The sequence below is a fragment of the Pipistrellus kuhlii genome, unplaced genomic scaffold (assembly GCF_014108245.1).
Source record: "Pipistrellus kuhlii isolate mPipKuh1 unplaced genomic scaffold, mPipKuh1.p scaffold_m20_p_4, whole genome shotgun sequence".
Lineage (NCBI taxonomy): Eukaryota > Metazoa > Chordata > Mammalia > Chiroptera > Vespertilionidae > Pipistrellus > Pipistrellus kuhlii.
The window spans coordinates 35,284,355-35,302,281 of record NW_023425540.1 but is presented as its reverse complement, the minus strand read 5'-3'; the positions used below and the strand labels follow the sequence as shown (position 1 = coordinate 35,302,281).

Sequence of the window (17,927 nt, the reverse complement as noted above, 5' to 3'; positions counted from 1 at the left end):
CACAGCCTCGAGTCACCGTCTTTCAATAGCACTGGTGGGAAATGTCATTGTACATCGTATAATACAGTGCCATAGTATTGTAGTTTTCACTTGGAAGGGACATCTGTTATCTCTTATAACCTGCTGCATTTACAAATGGAGCTAAGAATGTGGCTTTATTGCTGTGTAAACGTATGTTGGCCCTGAGTTCTTAGTTTAAAAAAAAAAAAAAAAAAAAGGAACGTCTGATAAATATATCTATTTTAGCTTTCAAGATTTTTTTTTATAAGCTCAAGCTATTTTGTGGCTATACATAAAGGTCATTGTTTGACTCTTGTTGCCACTAACAACTTTGTACTTCCTATAAAACCTCTAAAATCTGAGTGCTGTGCAAAATGGCAGGTGAAACTGGACTTTATACTTTTAACTAGGAAATTAACCACTTTTCATATCTCTTAATTGGGAGAGGCATTACAACGAAGTGATTGTGAGCATGGACTGTGTTCTACCTGGATTTAAATTCTACCTCTCCCAATTTGCTAACCTCTTATCTGGGAAATGCAAAGAGTAGGGCCTATCTCAGAGGATTGTTACAAGAATCAAATGAGTTCATGTTTAAAAAGTACATGGAACAGTGCCTAGTTTAAGCTTTCTATCTAAGGACTTATCGAATAAAGTTAAAAACTGGAAGATCAGATTGGAGAATTTCTGTAATAGAAATGTCTAACCTACTTTGAAAGTAATGAAAATAGAGAGCTTTTCCTAAGAAAAATATGCTTGTACACAAAATCCTATCAATGAATACAGATTGGATGTTGGCTTATAAACAAGTTCAAATTTGTAGTGTATATTTATATGGTTACTAGGGGCCTATTGCAGGAAGTTCCTGCAAGACGTCCAGCAGGCTTCCCTCCCACCACCTCTCCCGCCCCCCCCTCCACTTCCCCCTCCCTGCCCCCGACCCTTAGGTGGGCTGGGTGGGGCGGGCAGGGCATGCCCTGTCCCAGCTACCCACCCGGCCACACCTGCTGCCTCCTCAGCCGCACACACCTCTGCAGCTGCAAGCGCCACCTGTGCTTTCCCTCCAGCAACCGCCTTGTTTTCCACTTTCCCTTTCTCTTCCTTCTATGTTGTCTTCAGTCTTCACTCCTCCCTCCCTCAGCCAGCATATGCAAATTAAGCACCATATTTGTTGGGATAATTTGCATGCTTGCTCTGATTGGCTGTTGGTGTGGCAAAGGTACGGTCAATTAGCATTTTTCTCTTTTATTAGTGTAGACTGGAGGCCTTGTGCATGAAATTTGTGCACAGGGGCAGGGAGGAGGGTCCTGCACCCTCTCCAATCGAGGACCCCTTAGGGGACATCCCTTTCACAATCCTGGACTGCTGGCTCCTAGTTGCTCACCTGCTTGCCTGCTGCCTGGTTGCCCCTAATTGCCACTGTCCCCGCCCCCGCTGGCCTGATCACTTCTCATTGCCTATGTGTCCTGGCCTGGTTGCCCCTAACTGCCCCCTCCTTGATGGCCTGGTCATCCCCAACTGGCCCCGTCTGCTGGTCTGGTTGCTCCTAACTGCCTCCCCCTCACCCCACCTCCCACGCCTGTCATCCTGGTTGCCCCTAACTGCACTTTCCCCACTAGCCTAGTCACCCATCACTGCCCCCTCTGCCAGCCTAATCGCCCCAACTGCCTCTGTCCACCGGCTTCGTTGCCTCTTACTGCTTCCCTCCCCACCTGCCTCTCTACCCCTGCTGGCCTGGTTGCCCCCAACTGCCGCCCCCATTAGCCTGGTTGCTCCACACAGCCTGCTTGTTCAATTATTTGGTCAATTTGCATATTAACTCTTTATTATATTGGATATGACTGGAGAGTAAGTGGGAGGAGAGTGTAAAAACTGTAATTGGAAAGTATTTATTTACCCTGTACAGGATTTTTTGAGAAAGTGCTGTGATGTTCCTAGGAATGTCTTTTTGAGAAGGAAACTCTTGGTTATGGAATTGTTTGCAAATTGAGGTAATATTTGGAAGAGACCCCGTTGTTTTTAGTTTTGAGGAATTAATAATTCAGTGGAGGAAGTGTGCTACTGGCATTGTTTAATCAGTCTGGGTAGCTAAACTAGAAGATATGAAGTCTCTTTGGAGGATGTCAAGATTAAGTTTGTGCAGTGGTTATGATCTGATCTGGATAAATATGTTGGAAGTGTATTTTAAAGGATTTTTTGGAATGTCTCCTTACCTTTTGCAGGCAGTGGTATAAGGATGACTTATGTGCACTGGCATTTAAAGTTCTCCATGACAAGCAGCGGGGACCACTGGTATTTATGCGCATTTACTCAGGCATGATAAAACCCCAGTTGGCCGTCCATAATATTAATGGAAACTGCACGTAAGTAGAAGCTTAGATTATTTTCTAAAGCTATACTTGTTCTTTAAAAATACTTCTAATATAAATCATGGTATTACAGGGAGAGAATAAGTCGTCTGCTTTTGCCATTTGCTGACCAACATGTAGAAATCCCTTCTCTGACTGCTGGTAACATTGCTTTGACTGTTGGACTTAAGCATGTAAGTGATGAAATGGTTTCTCTAAGAATTGGGGAAAAGGGGGGAAAAGGGGAACATCTATTGTATAATCTCAACAATAAAGATTTTTGAAGTAGGTATTTTATAATAGCAAAAACCCATAAATAATCTAAATGTCCATCAGTAGTAGTGGAATAATGAATATTGTGTAGCAGTAATTAAATGGTTGAATCTCATACATTTAATAGAAAAAAAGGAAATTACAGAAAACTATTAATAGTATGGATTGTATTCATGTAAAGTTTAAATCCAAGTAAAATAATATCTATACTATCCATGTATGCATACATACATTTTAAGATTATATAAAACATTCTTATTGCTATTGGATGGTTTTCTTATTTTGATCACTATCACTGCACATAATTTCATCTAACCTTAAAACAGATGTATTAACTTAGGATATTTTGGCAACGAAGTCTCCATGAGGACAAGGATTTTTGTCTCTTTTTCTCTGTTCTTAGTCCTTAGACCAGTGAATTTAGGCCTCCATGACTTTTATAGCATGAAAATACGTGATCCTATCTGTATATGCTTTTGATGGGTTAAAACTAAGGACATTCCACTTTTATATGTATTAAATTAAGTACAGTTACTCATTAACCTTTGGTATATTTGGCATTTAGGATAAACATTGTAATTTTAACATTTTAAATTCTTTATGAAATTGCAAGATTTAAAATCCTTCATAGAAAATTTCCATGATCGGGAAATAGGACATCTAGCATCACAGTGGCTTCTCTGTCTGTCTGAAGGCAGAACTCCTTGTTTGTATTTGAGTTACAGAAATCTGAGCTAATGTTCAGTAGAAATACCTTTACAGAGACAAAAACTGGCACAGAAATTCATAATAAGTTTAAAAATAAAATTACGGTTTTTAAAAATAACTGAAGTTTACAAGAAAGCTACTGTCACTTTTGCATGGTCAGGGTATGTTTAATTGCATACTTTAGTTAATAAGGGATTTTTTTTAAAATAGTAATAAATTTTTATTGGTGGTCAAACACTGTAATGGACTTCTGCCTCACATCTGATTGAAAATTTGGGGAAGTACATTTGTCAAGTGAATTTTGGATATGTATTGTGGGTGTGTTGTGTTAATTGTTACTTATTACAGCAGTATTTTGGATAGAATTCTTATACAGGTTAAATTAGATTTGCCTGTGCAAAGTTATAATGAGCTTTAGGAATTTGTCTCTTAAGAACTGATGAAAAGGAAGTGCCACATTAAATTTTTTCTTATTTCGTGAATTTCGTGAGTGTGTGCCTACAGCATGTTTTATCACAAGGCATCTTCCTTGTTTGCAGACGGCCACTGGAGATACCATTGTCTCATCCAGGTCCAGCGCACTGGCTGCAGCTCGTCGAGCCGAAAAGGAGGGAGGAAAGAAGCAGACGCACAACAGTGAAGCAGAGAGACTGTTATTGGCGGGGGTGGAGATTCCAGAACCTGTTTTCTTCTGTACCATAGAACCCCCTTCAGTAGCTAAGCAGCCAGGTACAAATAGTCTTGGTGTATTAATTAATTAATGCCCTGATAATTTAGATGAAACAGTTTAATTTTATCAGAATTTACTGTTAAATATTTCTTGTGTTTGGCCTTGCTTTTTATTTAAGATATTTTGATTTTTACAAACTCCTTTTATTTTTTCTTTTCTTATATCTTGTACATTTTTTTTTTAATATCATATTCTTAGTCCTTAGTCTTGTTCTTGCAGTGCTACCTATGGGATTCTAAGTAATTGACTTCAGGACTGGCCTTGCAGTATATTAAATTAGTCAGTAGCCAATTCCTAACTGGCTCAGTTTCTCAACACCATTTAAAACATTGCTACTTCTTGATCAATCTTTGAAACTCTGTGAACTTATACTTTGTAATGTCGATTGACCTTTCTGAGTTTTATATACTTTGTTTTTTAACATATTTGCTCAGAATTCTTCAGTGGCTTTTCATTATTTAAAGCAGAAACCCAAACTCTTTGATATGATATATTTAGCTCATTATTCTAGCTATGTCACTTTCAATTAGATTTGGTTAAATATAGCACAAAATCCCCAAATAACAGTTGCTTTAGTGACAAAAGTTTGTTTTTCTCTGTTGTGAAATGTACCTTGAGTTGGTAGCCTCGGCATAGAGTCCACAATGAGCACCCAGCCTCCAGTCTTTTGACCTGCCTGTCTGAGTGCATCACTCCTGTCATCTTTAGTCATCTCAGGATGGCAGCTGGAGCCTTGGGCATCACACTGGAGTTCCCAGCCGCCGAAAGGAGGAATGAGGAGGAAGAACATGTACCCCTTTCTCTTTTAAGATTTTTTTAAAAGTATACTTTTATTGATTTCACGCAGAGAGGAAGAAACAAACATCCATGATGAGAGAGAATCATGGATTAGCTGCCTCCTGCATGCTCCCTACTGGGGATCGAGCCCTCAATCTGGGCATATGCCCTTGACCGGCATCCAACTGGACCCTTCAGTCAACTGGCTGATGCTCTGTCCACTGCACCAAACTGGCTAGGGCCCTTTTAAGATTTTTTTATACATCATTGGCCATCAGTTAGATATATGGCTACCCAGATGCAGAGGAGTCTGGCAAAAGCAGTCTTTTACAATAGCTAGGCAGCAGCAGAATAGAGTGGAGGTTACTAGGATTCTTTCTTGCCTGGCCTCATTTCTTGGTTCTTCCTCCTTTGTTCTGAACCCTCATCTTTCACCCAAACAAAAGTAAAAACAGTAATAGTTTAAATGTGTGGAATAAGGTAGTTCATTAATCTATTGCTCAGCTCTTTACTTCAGCTACACTTTGTGGAACTTCTAACATCCTATATAATAAAGCCTAGGTGGCATCACGCCTCTACATGACATCATCACTAGATGGCTGCCCTCACGTCATCACAAGATGACTGCCACAAGATAGCCAGTAGGAGAGGGCAATTGGAGGCAACCAGGCCGACAGGGGAGGGCAGTTGGGGGCAACAAGCTGGCAGGGGAGGGCAGTTGGGTGTGACCAGACCTGTAGGGGAGGGCAATTGGGGTCCATCAGGCAGGCAGGGGAGCAGTTAGGCATCAATCAGGCCAGCAGGGGAGCAGTTAGGGGGCGATCAGACTGACAGGCAAGCGAGTAGTTAGGAGCCAGCAGTCCCAGATTGTGAGATGGATGTCTGACTGCCTGTTTAGGCAGATCCCAAGGGATCCCAGATTGGAGAGGGTGCAGGCCGGGCTGAGAGACACCACGAATTTTGTGCACTGGGCCTTTATTCATTATGTAGTTTAGCTTCCTTTTATCTACTTCTCATTATTGCCTGTTTCTGAAGGTATTTTGCTTCTGAAGGTATCTTTGCAGAGTACATTCAGATGATGCTACTGTCCACTTAAACCCTTCAGTGACTGGCTTATTGCAAATCCAAACTCTTCATTAAGGCCCCCAGCTGCCCACCCATGCCACAGCTACACTGGCCTCCTTGTTGTTTTTCCAATAACCAGTTATTCCTTGCACAGCCATTTCCTCCATCTGAAAGTCTTTTTCTTCACCATTTTTTAATGTCACTTTTTTTTTTATGCCTTTACCCAAATCATCCTGGAGAGGCCTTCCCAGATCACCCAATCTCAAGTAGCCTCCCATCTCTATCTTATCACTTTATTTATTCTTCACAAAAACAGTTATGGCTCTTTTTGTAAACTTTGTTTTTTTCAAAATTTGTTTGCTTGTTCATCTGTTTTCCTCACTATAATGTTTCCTCACTAGATATTTCATTATCTAAAAAATAAAATGTAAAGACAACCATGTTGTTTTTTTATCCACCAGATTTGGATCATGCATTGAAATGCCTTCAGCGTGAAGATCCCAGTTTAAAAGTGAGACTTGATCCTGACTCTGGACAGGTAGGCCTATTGTTTCTTAATTCCAGATATCTGTCAATAATGTAGCATGTGTATTGAAGTACGTATATCTGAAACATTGATAGATCTATGCCCATGAAAAAGAAACTTTCTTTTTTTGGTTCTCATAATAATAAACTTCTAATTATTATGTTGACTATCAATCTAAATAGACAAGTTCTCCTTAATTCCTTAAAATAATCATACCGCACTTATATAAACCACTCTACAACATTTTCAAATGAGGTTCAAAGCCTTGAATCTCTTATGCTAAGGCTGATAGAAGCAGCAAACTAAAGGGAGGGTATAAAGGGGCTTTTGATGATACTGACACACATCAGCTGGGTGAGAAGTGATATATTACAACCCAACAATGTGGGAGGAAATAGAATTCTGAAGTAGATACAGAATTGGGCTGTATATGGAGAACAGATGTTCATTCTGTATCTTTTTAGGCAGGCAAGATAAAGTTTACATAAGGTTTTAGAAAACATTGCTTAAAAAGATAAAAAATGCCAATACATATATTTTTAAAATATCAAATGACACAAGTATACAGGTTAAAGAATTAAAGTATTCCTGTTTCTCAATCCTACTCTGCAAAGGTAACCACTAAAAACTTGATGATACCTGTATAAGCTCTCACACTTTTTAAACATCCATTGGTTTGTTGTGGTGTGTTATAAAGCATAGTATATTTGTTCTAAATATATATGTACATATATATAACAAGTCATTCTGTTTGTATTATTCTACAACTTGCTTTTTTCCAAATAATTTACCTCTCTAACTTTACATTAAAGTGTAACAATCATATACTGTCTTTTTTGTTGTTGTTCCTTACAGTTGTAGTTTTATTACAGCAAAAGGATACAAATTAGAATCAACTAAAGGAAGAGATACAAAGTCTGGGACAGTTGTTTTTCTTTTTTCCCCCTTAGCTATTAGCATTTATTTGTTTGTTTGTTTTAAGTATTTATTGTTGAAAGTCCCCTTTCCCCCCCATTGACCTGCCTTGCCTGCCCACACCCCCTACCCGAGGCCTTCACCACCCTCTTAACTGTGTCTGTGGGTTACGTATATATGCAAAGTTCATTGGTTGATCTCTTCCCACCCGCCCACCCTGCCTTCCCTTTGAAGTTTGATAGTCTGTTCGATGATTCTGTAGTTCTGGATATATTTTTTTTCCCCCATCAGTTTATGTTGTTCATTAGATTCCACATATGAGTGAGGTCATGTGATACTTACCTTTCTCTGACTGGCTTATTTCGCTTAACATAATGTTCTCCAGGTCCATCCATAATGTTGCAAATGGTAAGAGTTCTTTCTTTTTTAGTATTTTATTGTGTAGATGTACTACAGTTTTTTAATCCACTCATCTGCTGATGGGCTGTTTCCAAATCTTAGCTATTATAAATGTTGTTGCTATGAACATAGGGGTGCATGTATTATTTCTGATGTTTCTGATTTCTTAGGACATATTCCTAGAAATGAGAACACTAAGTCAAATGGGAGTTCCATTTTTAGTTCATTTAGGAAACTCCATACTGTTTTCCACAGAGGCTGTACCAGTCTGCATTCCCACCAGCAGTGTACGGGGGTTCTCTTTTCTCCACATCCTCACCAACACTTGTCAAGTTTGTTGATTTATTGATGATAGCCATTTCGACATGTGGGAGGTGGTACCTCATTGTTTTGTTTTAATCCTCAGCTAAGGATATTTTTTCCATTGATTTTTAGAGAGAGTGGAAAGGAGAGGGAGAGTCAGAGAGAAACACTGATGTGAGAGAGACACATTGATTGCTCACTTCCCACATGCCCCTGACCAGGGCCGGGAGCCTACAACCCAGGTATGTGTTCTTGACCGAAGTCAAACCCAGGACTCTTCAGTCCACAGGCCACTGCTCTATCCACTGAGCCATACTGGCTAGGGCCTCATTGTTGCTTTGATTTGCATCTCTCAATGAATAGTGACTTCAAGCATTGTTCCTGAGGGCAACTGCCAGAAAAGAACATCAATGATTGGCTGCTTCCTGCTTGGCCCCTACTGGGGATTGAGCCCACAACCTGGGCATGTGCCCTGATGTTTTTGGCCTTCTGTATGTCCACTTTGGAGAAGTGTCTACTTAGGTCCTTTGCCCATTTTTAATTGGTTTGTTACCTTCCTTTTGTTAAGTTGTATCAGCTCCTTATAAATTTTGGAGATTAAACCCTTATTGGATATATTATTGGCAAATATGTTCTCCCATGCAGTGGGCTTTCTTGTTATTTTGTTAATGGTTTCTATTGTTGTGCAGAAGTTTTTTATTTTGACATAGACCGTTTATTTTCTCCCTAGTTTCCACTGTCCTAGGTGACATATTGGTAAACATATGGCTATGAGAGATGTCTGAGATTTTGCTGCCTATGGTTTCTTCTAAGATTTTTATGGCTTCACATCTTACAAGTCTTTTATTCATTTTGTTGGGTTTTTTTGTGTGTATGGTGTAAGTTGGTGTTCTAGTATGTTTCTGTCCAATTTTCCCAGCACTATTACTGTATTTTTCGGACCATAAGACGCACTTTTTTCCCCCCAGAAGTGGGAGGAAAAAATCCCTGCGTCTTATGGTCCAAATATAGCCTACACATATACTTTATAAAAAAAGTTTTTTTACTTGCCCGGCTCTGTGTGGTCTCCGTGTGCTTGCCCGGCTCTAAAATGGTTCTAAATGCTGCTGTTTACTTTACAGGGTTGATTACATGTGTTTATGACTGTGATGTTGGGTTTTAATGCACATAAAATATTTTAGGACACTATTTGTTTCAGAATCTTTTTTTCTTCATTTCCCTTCTCTAAAAACTGGTGCGTCTTATGGTCCGGTGCATCTTATGGTCCGAAAAGTATGGTAATTGAAGAGACTGTCTTGACTCCATTGTATGCTCTTGCCTCCTTTGTCAAATATTAATTGAGCATAATAGCTTAGGTAGATTTCTGGGTTCTCTAATCTGTTCATTGGTCTATGTGCCTGTTTTTGTGTCAGTACCAGGCTCTTTTGAGTACAGTGGCTTTGTAATATAACTTGATATTTGGTATTGTCCCTCCAACTTTGTTTTTCTTTCTCAAGATTGCTGCAGCTATTTGGGTTTTTTTTTGTCATATAAAATTTTGAAGAGTTTGTTCTAGGTCTGTGAAATATGTTGCTATTTTAATAGGGATTGCATTGAATCTATATATATTGCTTTGGGTAGTATGGATGTTTTAATGGTATTGATTCTACCAGTCCATGAACACAGTAAAAGTATTCCACTTGTCTACATTTTCCTCTATCTCTTTTTTCAACATGGGATAGTTCTAAATAAGAAGGTTTCTTCATCCTCAGGGTTGTATTACCCTCCTGGCAAAGAGTGTTGCCAAACTTGCGCCTTGGGTGTCTAGTTTTTGTTTGTTTGTTTGTTTTATTGATTTTCTAGAGGAAGAAAGGAAGAGGGATAGAAAGATAGAAACATCGATGAAAAGGAATATCATCAATTGAATGCTTCCTGGTTAGCCCCCACTGGGATTGAGCCTGCAACCTATACATGTGCCGTGATCAGGAATCAAACCTTTTGGTTCCTGAGTCGACACTCAACTGCTGAGCCATACCATCCGAACTGGTGTCTAATTTTTATTGGGCTCAATCACATCCTGCCTGTGTGTGGGCCTTTTAGCCACAGAACCTCCTGTAGGCTCGGGTTGATGCCTTTACTCTCCAGGCGGAAACTGATAAGGCTAGTCCAAAACCTGCATTATACATCACATCGTTTGACTAGCTGATGATAGAGCCTCCAAACAAGAAGAGATACTTTGGTCAGGCAGCATCTTGACTTAGAGATAATCATTCAGTCACTGAGGGCAATGGCCAGATCTCTTTCACTACAGAGATGGCAAATGAATAAAATGGAGCAAATATGGACTTTTTGCCTTATACTCTTTCTCATACACAAGGACCTTCTTTAGAAATAGCCATTGTTGCTTTAAAAAAAAAAAAAAAGCATGTCTTGATTGATTTTGATACAAATTTGGCTGTTCTAACAAGGGCCCATAACAACATTGGGTTCATATTTCTTTAATAGAAAATAAAAGTCAATTTCTCTGTCACATGAAGGCCGGAATTAGTCTGGAAGTTGGGACTGCCTAATAAGCTGTAAGGTGGCCAGGATGGTTGGGATGTTTGGGAGAAAGGTTATTTCCCCCATTTATAAGATGTTGCCCTCATCCACTTTCAAGACAGTTTCCTGCTGTTTCTTTAAGAGAATTTTTTCTTTCCTTAAGAGCATAGCCCAGAAATTGCCAATATCAGTTACACTCAGATCCCACTGGCCAGACCTTAGCTCTAATGTTGAGAAATGTAGGTCTCACTAGATGCCACTTGCTCAGCTGATAAGTATCATGGAATAATAATAATAATAATAGAAGAGAATGGCCTAGTAATTCACTTTTAATTAATAATTCAAATCAGAAAAGTTAAAAACAATGTTTTGGTGTAGAAGCAAAAAAATTGTAAAAGAAACTCATTTTGTAATTAATGAAAAATAACAGACTGATACACCTTTATATATAGTATTTTGTGGTAAACATAATTTTTCCTTGATTTTTTTTTCTTTCTTAACTAAGACTGTCTTATGTGGAATGGGGGAGTTACATATTGATATTATTCATGACCGAATCAAGAGGGAATATGGACTGGAAACCTATCTAGGGCCTCTTCAGGTGGCATACCGAGAGACCATCCTAAATTCAGTTCGTGCTACAGGTAAAAAATAAAACATCTGCTGTTTTTATATCTTTCTAAGATTTGTCTTCTGAATCTCTTGTTTAGTTGCAAGCAGGATTCACAGTCACTAGTATGACAAGTTTTATATGTTTGTTTTCTATAGGATTAAAAAATTTTAAACAGCCTATTCCATTATCACTCATTACATCTACTGGGTGAGTGACTCATCACGCAGATGTGATTCAGTGTCATGGAATAGAATGAGCCATGGAAGTAGGTGGCTCATCCTAGATGAGATGCATTCCAAAGAAAAGGGACAACTGCGTATATGGAGCTTTGTTTTTCACAAACCTAATGGTAACCACACACCCAAAACCTAAAACTGAAACACGTAGCTTTAAAAAGGAGGAAATAGAGGAGTGAAGTTGATGTGTTATTTTTACTCTATAAAGTGAGTGGAAAATAATTTTCACTACTTAATAAGTATAATAATCCTATACTGATGAAAATTGTTTTTATATTTCTGTCCAAAATGTAAGAATTCTGATTCATAGTTTTAATTTAGTTTCCCTTAAGCAAAAGAACATGATATTATTGCTGTTCTTCCTAAGGAGAAAACATGGACAGGTTTGTTAAAAATATATTCAGAAAAAATGTTTAATATACCAGGTGCTTTTAGCCACTCAGTGATTTCTACAAAGAGAAACTTTTCACAAAAACTTTAAAAACTAAACGAAGAGAATAAAGGAGCAAATGACACATATATTTCTGTTCTTGAACTTTATACCCGGAAAAACTAAAAATGCTGGGAAAATATAAATAATACTTTTAAAACTAATGTCTGAGCTAATTAGAACTTAGTGGAAATTTCCAAGGTTGGAAGGAAACTGAAGCAGGAACCTTGGAAAATAAACCAGGACCAACAACACTAGCTATGAGAGCCACATCCTCGTGGAAATAATTAACAAGGAAAATCTTTATACAAGAAAACTTGTCTAACTGGCTCTGGGGGCAAGGGGCAAAATTTCTAAGAATGTGTAGCCATAAGCTTCTGATAGGGTTTTCAGCCTAAATTTATAGTCGGTATGACCTGAAAACCTCCAAACAAGAAGAATTTAGTGTACAGTGCTTTCTTGGATTGGCAATATCCCAGGAACCTGGAGACAACAAACAAAGGGCTTCTCTACATAAATGTATCTTCAGCCCAGGCCTGAAAGAAAATCCCACAGAAAAACAGATATGAAGTCACAATTTTAAAAGTTTTAAAATCATAAAACCATGAGAAAAGACACAATGAGCAAAAAGGCAATGGAAGTAACAAACATTAGTCAGACCAGTAAAGGCCTCTGAATTTGGAATTATCAGATGCAGAATATAAAATAAGAATATTTGTTTTTTTGAAAAAATAAAAGGGAAAGTCAAGTATTATTAAGGAATAAGACACTAAAAAATAAGCATGCAATGGAATCATCTTGTGTAAGAAGGAAAGGAAATGCTCAAAAATGCTGAGGGCATGTCATAAGGACACAGAACCAACTTGTAGAGGCTCCATTGGCCAAATCTGGATTAATTTGAATACCAGAATAATTAAATACAGTAATTGTAACCACTGAGGAAAAGTAGGAATTTAGGAATCTCTAATCATAATAAACAAATACATAGGGAAGAAGAGAGGGTTCTTCCTTATACTGGAATGCCAAGTACTGTTAGTTGTCAAGGAGGCAGGAAAATAGTCATTTTGCAACTATTACAAATGCTTAATGTTGGGTATATTGTTGAGTAGCATATTTGCATTGCATATACCAAGAGGAATTGTAAACTATAATTATTTGTTTTGAATTTGGACCATGAATCACTGCATTACATAGTCACTCTCATAAATATAGCAGTTTTATTTTAGTAAAATACTGCAGATTGGTGACAGCTATTGGTTGTTAGCTAATGAGATACTACTTTCAGTATCTCTGAAATTTTCAGTTTTACAAAAAGACATTTCACTAGTTTGGGGGGAAGCATAAACTTTAAATACATTACTAGGAGAATATGTGAAATTTAACAGTGTGTATGTTTTATCAGAGTTAATGCCCTTTTAATTTTCATTAGATGACTTTTTGCACTCTAAATGTTTACTTTTAAATAAAACTTGTAATTAGAATTTCAGTCACATAAGAGATGTTTCCAAAAGTTTGAGTATAATCTGCATATCAAAATTTGTGTGATCATCTGTCTCAGAGCATCTTAACAGTATTAATTGGTGATTCAGAGCAGGTTTATAGCATTGATAAACGTGGAAGCAGATATTTTCTTAGTAGAACTACTTACTTTGACATTTTCATACTGCATTCAGTGCCATTATTAGTATTTTCTAGCACTTTATCTTTCTTGAGAGCTTGAACTTGTTGATTGCAGTTTTCCCAGTTTTGGCTCCTTGACACCTTTTCAGAACAAATCTGTATTCGTTTACAGATACCGTAGATAGGACTTTAGGAGACAAAAGGCACCTTGTGACTGTAGAACTGGAAGCAAAGCCAACTGAAGAAACATCATCTGCTATGCCAGTAATCGAGTATGCTGAAAGCATTAGTGAAGACATTCTGAAGGACTCCAGAGAGGCCATTGAAAATGGAATTCACAGTGCATGCCTCCAAGGTATGGTGCCTCAGATAAGAGTAAGCATGAATATCACACTCACTCCCAATATTACCGACTATTTCAGTCTCCCTTCCCATCATGTGTTTGTTATGCCTTTTATAATTATCCCATTGTGCTGTGTTTCTCAGTCTTACATATAGTTTGCTTTTTCAGTTTTGGAGGTTTCTGCTGATATATAACTCAGAGAGAAATGGGGGAGAGAAGGAAACAGACACATCGATCAGTTTCCTCCCATATGTGCCCCGACTGGGGATCGCACTGGTGTACAGGACAATTCTCTAACCACCTGAGCCACCTGGCCAGCCTGACTCAGAAACTCATTTCCTCAGCCTGTCCAGTCTACTTGTAAGCCCATCAAGAGGCATCCCTGTTTCTGTGATGGTGCTTTTGAGCTCCAGTATTTGTTTGGTTCTTAATCAGGACTTCCATCTATCTCTGCTTTCATGCCCTTCATTCTTACCTGCTGTCGGCTTTATCTGTCAGAGCCCTTTAGCACATTAATCATGGTTGGTTTACATTCCCGATCTGATCATCCCAACATCCCTGCTGTGTCTGATTCTGGTGCTTGTTCTATTTAAATTGTGCTTTTTGCCTTTTAATATGCCTTGTAATTTTTTCTTGATAGCCAGACATATTATACTGGGTAAAAGGAATGGCTGTAAACAGGAATTTAGTAATGTAGTGAGGTGGGGGGAGGGCAGCCCTCCCTAGCCTAGGGTTAAGTCTCCATCTTTTAATGAACCTTTGCCTCTGGACTGTCAATTGCACAAGTGTCTTAGTTTTTCTCACTCCCCTTATGTGAGACAGGATGGCTAGAGTGGACTGGAACAGGGAACTTCCCCCATCAGCCTCTGATGATGATACCCTTGCAGGTTAGGCCTTGGTTAACCAGGTTCCCCTGAGTGCAGGCCTTGTTAGGAACAGAGTGCTCTGGCCCTTGTCAGTTAGCTCAGCTCGTTAGAGCATCATCTGGGTACACCAAGTTGTCAGGTTTGATCCCCAGTCAGGGCATATACATGAGTCAACCAGTGAATGCATCAGTAAGTGGAACAACAATTCGATGTTTCTCTCTTTCCCTCCCTCCTTTCTTCTCTCTCTCTTTTCCTCTCTCAAAAACAAATGAAAAATGAAAAAAGTGCTCTGGAGTCTAAAGTACTGTTGTTTTTTAATCTTCACCCAAGGTGTTTTTTTTAATTGATTTTAGAGAGAAAAACATTGATGTGAGAGAAACATTGGTTGCCTCCCACACACACCCCAACTCAGGATTGAACCTGCAACCTAGGTATATGCCTTGACCGGGAATTGAACCTGCAACTTTTCAGTGTACAGGACACTTCCAACCAACCGAGCCACCCAGCCAGGGCCTAAAGTGCTGTTTTGATTTGTAGTTGGTTGAATCCAAGGATGCGAAAGCAATGGATACAAAGGGGAAGGGGCCGACTCTAAGTTTTAAAGGAGTTAAGAATTAAACGCAGGTTTTTGTCTGCTTGGGGGTCGGTTCCTCTAACTTCCCTGCATTTTCAAGGGTTAACTGTATTTCAGAATGATTTCTTCTTCCCACACGAAGCGCCAGGAGGCTTTTCTCAGATAGTTACTAGTACTGTGAGAACCTGCTTAAGCTTCTGGAGGTAAATCTCACAGAATTGTGTCCCCTTCGCCCCAAACTTGTCCACACCAAGCCTCCAGTCACTGTCAATCACCGTTCAGTTTTTCTTACCCTGGTGCTGGTTCCTGGGGCATTTTCTCTAGCAAGTCTTTGTTCCAGGAAGCTGTGACCCTCTGTATTTGCCCTCTCTCCATTCTTGGGGGCAGTAGTTTATCCTTTGTCCTCCCACCTAATAGATCCAAGAAGAGCTGTTGATTTGTCAGGCCGGTTTCCTGCTACTTGTTGTTAGGACAGAGTGGTGACTTCCAAAGAAGCTCCTTACGCTAAACTGGAAGTGCTCTCCCTGTTTCTTTACATTTCTCAGTTACTCCTCACTGCACATTGAGTCCTAATACAGATGTTCCCCCTTGCCTAGGACCATTGCTTGGATCCCCAGTTCAAGATGTGGCAATTACTTTACATTCACTGATCATTCATCCTGGTACCTCCTCAACTATGATTTCTGCCTGTGTCTCAAGATGTATGCAGAAGGTATATACCCACCCTGATCCTTTTTCCTTTAATATGGCTCTTCCGACAGAGGTGTACTCTGATCTGTGGCAGCTGCACTTGTAGTGCTGACCTATCTTTGCTTCCTGAGCCTTGTAGTCAATGGAGACTTTATTTTTTTTAACCACTGGGTTTTATTTGCAAGAGGATCTAATAAATCTCGGTTTAACATCGTTAGCTATGAAATATCCCTTGGTTTGGGCAAATAGTCAAGTTTCCTTAAGTGGCAACTCTGTTCTCTGTCTCAGACATAGAGTAGCCGGTAGAAACAAGCTTGGTAGGTTTGAGTAGAAGACAGCTTGGCCAAAGATGAGCTACATATAAAGGATATTGAGGATCGAATTTTGGTTTCAATATTGGAGTTCATATTTATTCAAGTAAGATTACCTGTAACCAAGAATTGCTACATTCAGGATAAGCATCTTCCCTTCTCAAAACATCATGCAACCTGGTCGTCTTGGCATGGTTGCCCAATACCTACTGCGGCTGGATTAACCCCCAGGGTCCTGATATGCCAGGAAACGGTTCCATGCATTCCTTAGTGTAGGTGACTGGTTTTGCATTAAAATACTTGCTTTTAGAACCATCTTCTAATATTTTATACCATGAGACCTGATTTTCTATAGTCTTATTTGAATCCATAATTATAAAATTAACTTTCTATACCCCAAGCCTCCTGACTTACGAAGGCTGTCTTAGTATCCCTATCCTAGAAGTTAAAATTCCCTGAGGATATTTTCCCATTGATTTTTAGAGAATGGGAGGGAGGGAGACAGAAAAACATCGATATGAGAGTTATCTGCCTCCTGCACACTCCCTACTGGGAGCAAAGTCTGATATCTGGGCATATGCCCTGACTAGGAATCAAACCAGTGACCTCTTAGTTCCTGGGTCTGTGCTCAACCACTGAGCCACACCTGGCTGAGCTAAGGATATTTTCAAACAGAAATTTGACTTCCAATTTAGAAATGGATTGTCATTCTTTAATTTTTTTAGGCTCTGAAGACCGCTGATAAGCAAATTTTGGAGCCCTTGATGAACCTGGAGGTCACGGTGACTAGAGCGCACCTCAGCGCTGTCCTGGCAGATCTGGCACAGAGAAGAGGGAGTGTCCAGGAGATCCAGACTCGTCAGGACAACAGAGTTGTGGTTGGGTTTGTTCCCTTAGCAGAGACCATGGTAGGCACCTTGTCACTAAAAAGTGTAATTTTAATACAGGGACAGATAGGCTGAGCACGGACAGTCAGTGACACCTGGAAGCAGCAGCAGGGCTTTGAGGTAGAGGCTGCATTCCCGTTTCGCCATCAGGAACGTTAGGGGGTTCAAGCAGCATGGGGGTCCCTTCGTCCTCCACGGAGGTAGAGGTGTGTTGAACCAAGATGTGGCACCAGCCTACCATTTTTCCCTTCCAAGCTCTAGACCGTTTCTTAAATCGCCAGTGTTCAGGCAAGTGTCATTCTCCCCACCAGCCTCCCTGCTCCAGAACAAGCACCCGAGTGCTGGCCGGGACCAGGGGCTGCACCTGGAGCATACCAGTGTGCTCAGTCCTCCACAGGTTTCAGATTGTTCCTGAGAAAAATGGCTCAGTGACCATTTAAGTTACTTAACTTTTCTGCTAATGGTCAAAAGATAAGCGGCAGGAAGAGAAACTTGAGGCTTAATTTGGAAGAGAACTGATTTAAATGTTTTTGATTAGGGTTATTCAACTGTGCTTCGAACGCTAACATCAGGCTCAGCTACGTTTACCTTAGAACTCTCTAATTACCAAGCCATGAACCCTCAAGACCAAAGTACGCTGCTCAATCGAAGAAGTGGTTTGAACTAAATGCTTCAAGGTCCTTGGAAAGAAATTCAGGAGCACCTACCTATTTGTTTTTAGTAAGAATAACTTTTATTGCTTTATTTATTGGGCAAAAAATTACTGTTTCAGTACATTCTTTAAGTGGCTGAA

General features: G+C 39.5%; 1 protein-coding gene across 5 annotated transcripts in view; it reads left to right on the top strand.

The window, feature by feature from the left end:
• GFM2 (GTP dependent ribosome recycling factor mitochondrial 2) overlaps positions 1-17,918 on the top strand; it is a 40,717-nt gene extending 22,799 nt beyond the window's left edge. For all 5 annotated transcript variants that reach the window (XM_036408894.2, XM_045571598.1, XM_036408896.2 and 2 more), the window contains 9 exons: positions 2,223-2,363; positions 2,443-2,542; positions 3,869-4,058; positions 6,363-6,439; positions 11,070-11,208; positions 13,636-13,818; positions 15,843-15,958; positions 16,973-17,155; positions 17,673-17,918. In XM_036408894.2, the coding sequence (XP_036264787.1) occupies positions 2,223-2,363; positions 2,443-2,542; positions 3,869-4,058; positions 6,363-6,439; positions 11,070-11,208; positions 13,636-13,818; positions 15,843-15,958; positions 16,973-17,155; positions 17,673-17,801 (1,258 nt within the window). In that variant the 3' untranslated portion in view covers positions 17,802-17,918. The remainder of the gene's footprint in view (positions 1-2,222; positions 2,364-2,442; positions 2,543-3,868; positions 4,059-6,362; positions 6,440-11,069; positions 11,209-13,635; positions 13,819-15,842; positions 15,959-16,972; positions 17,156-17,672) is intronic.
• The last annotated feature ends 9 nt before the right edge of the window (positions 17,919-17,927 follow it).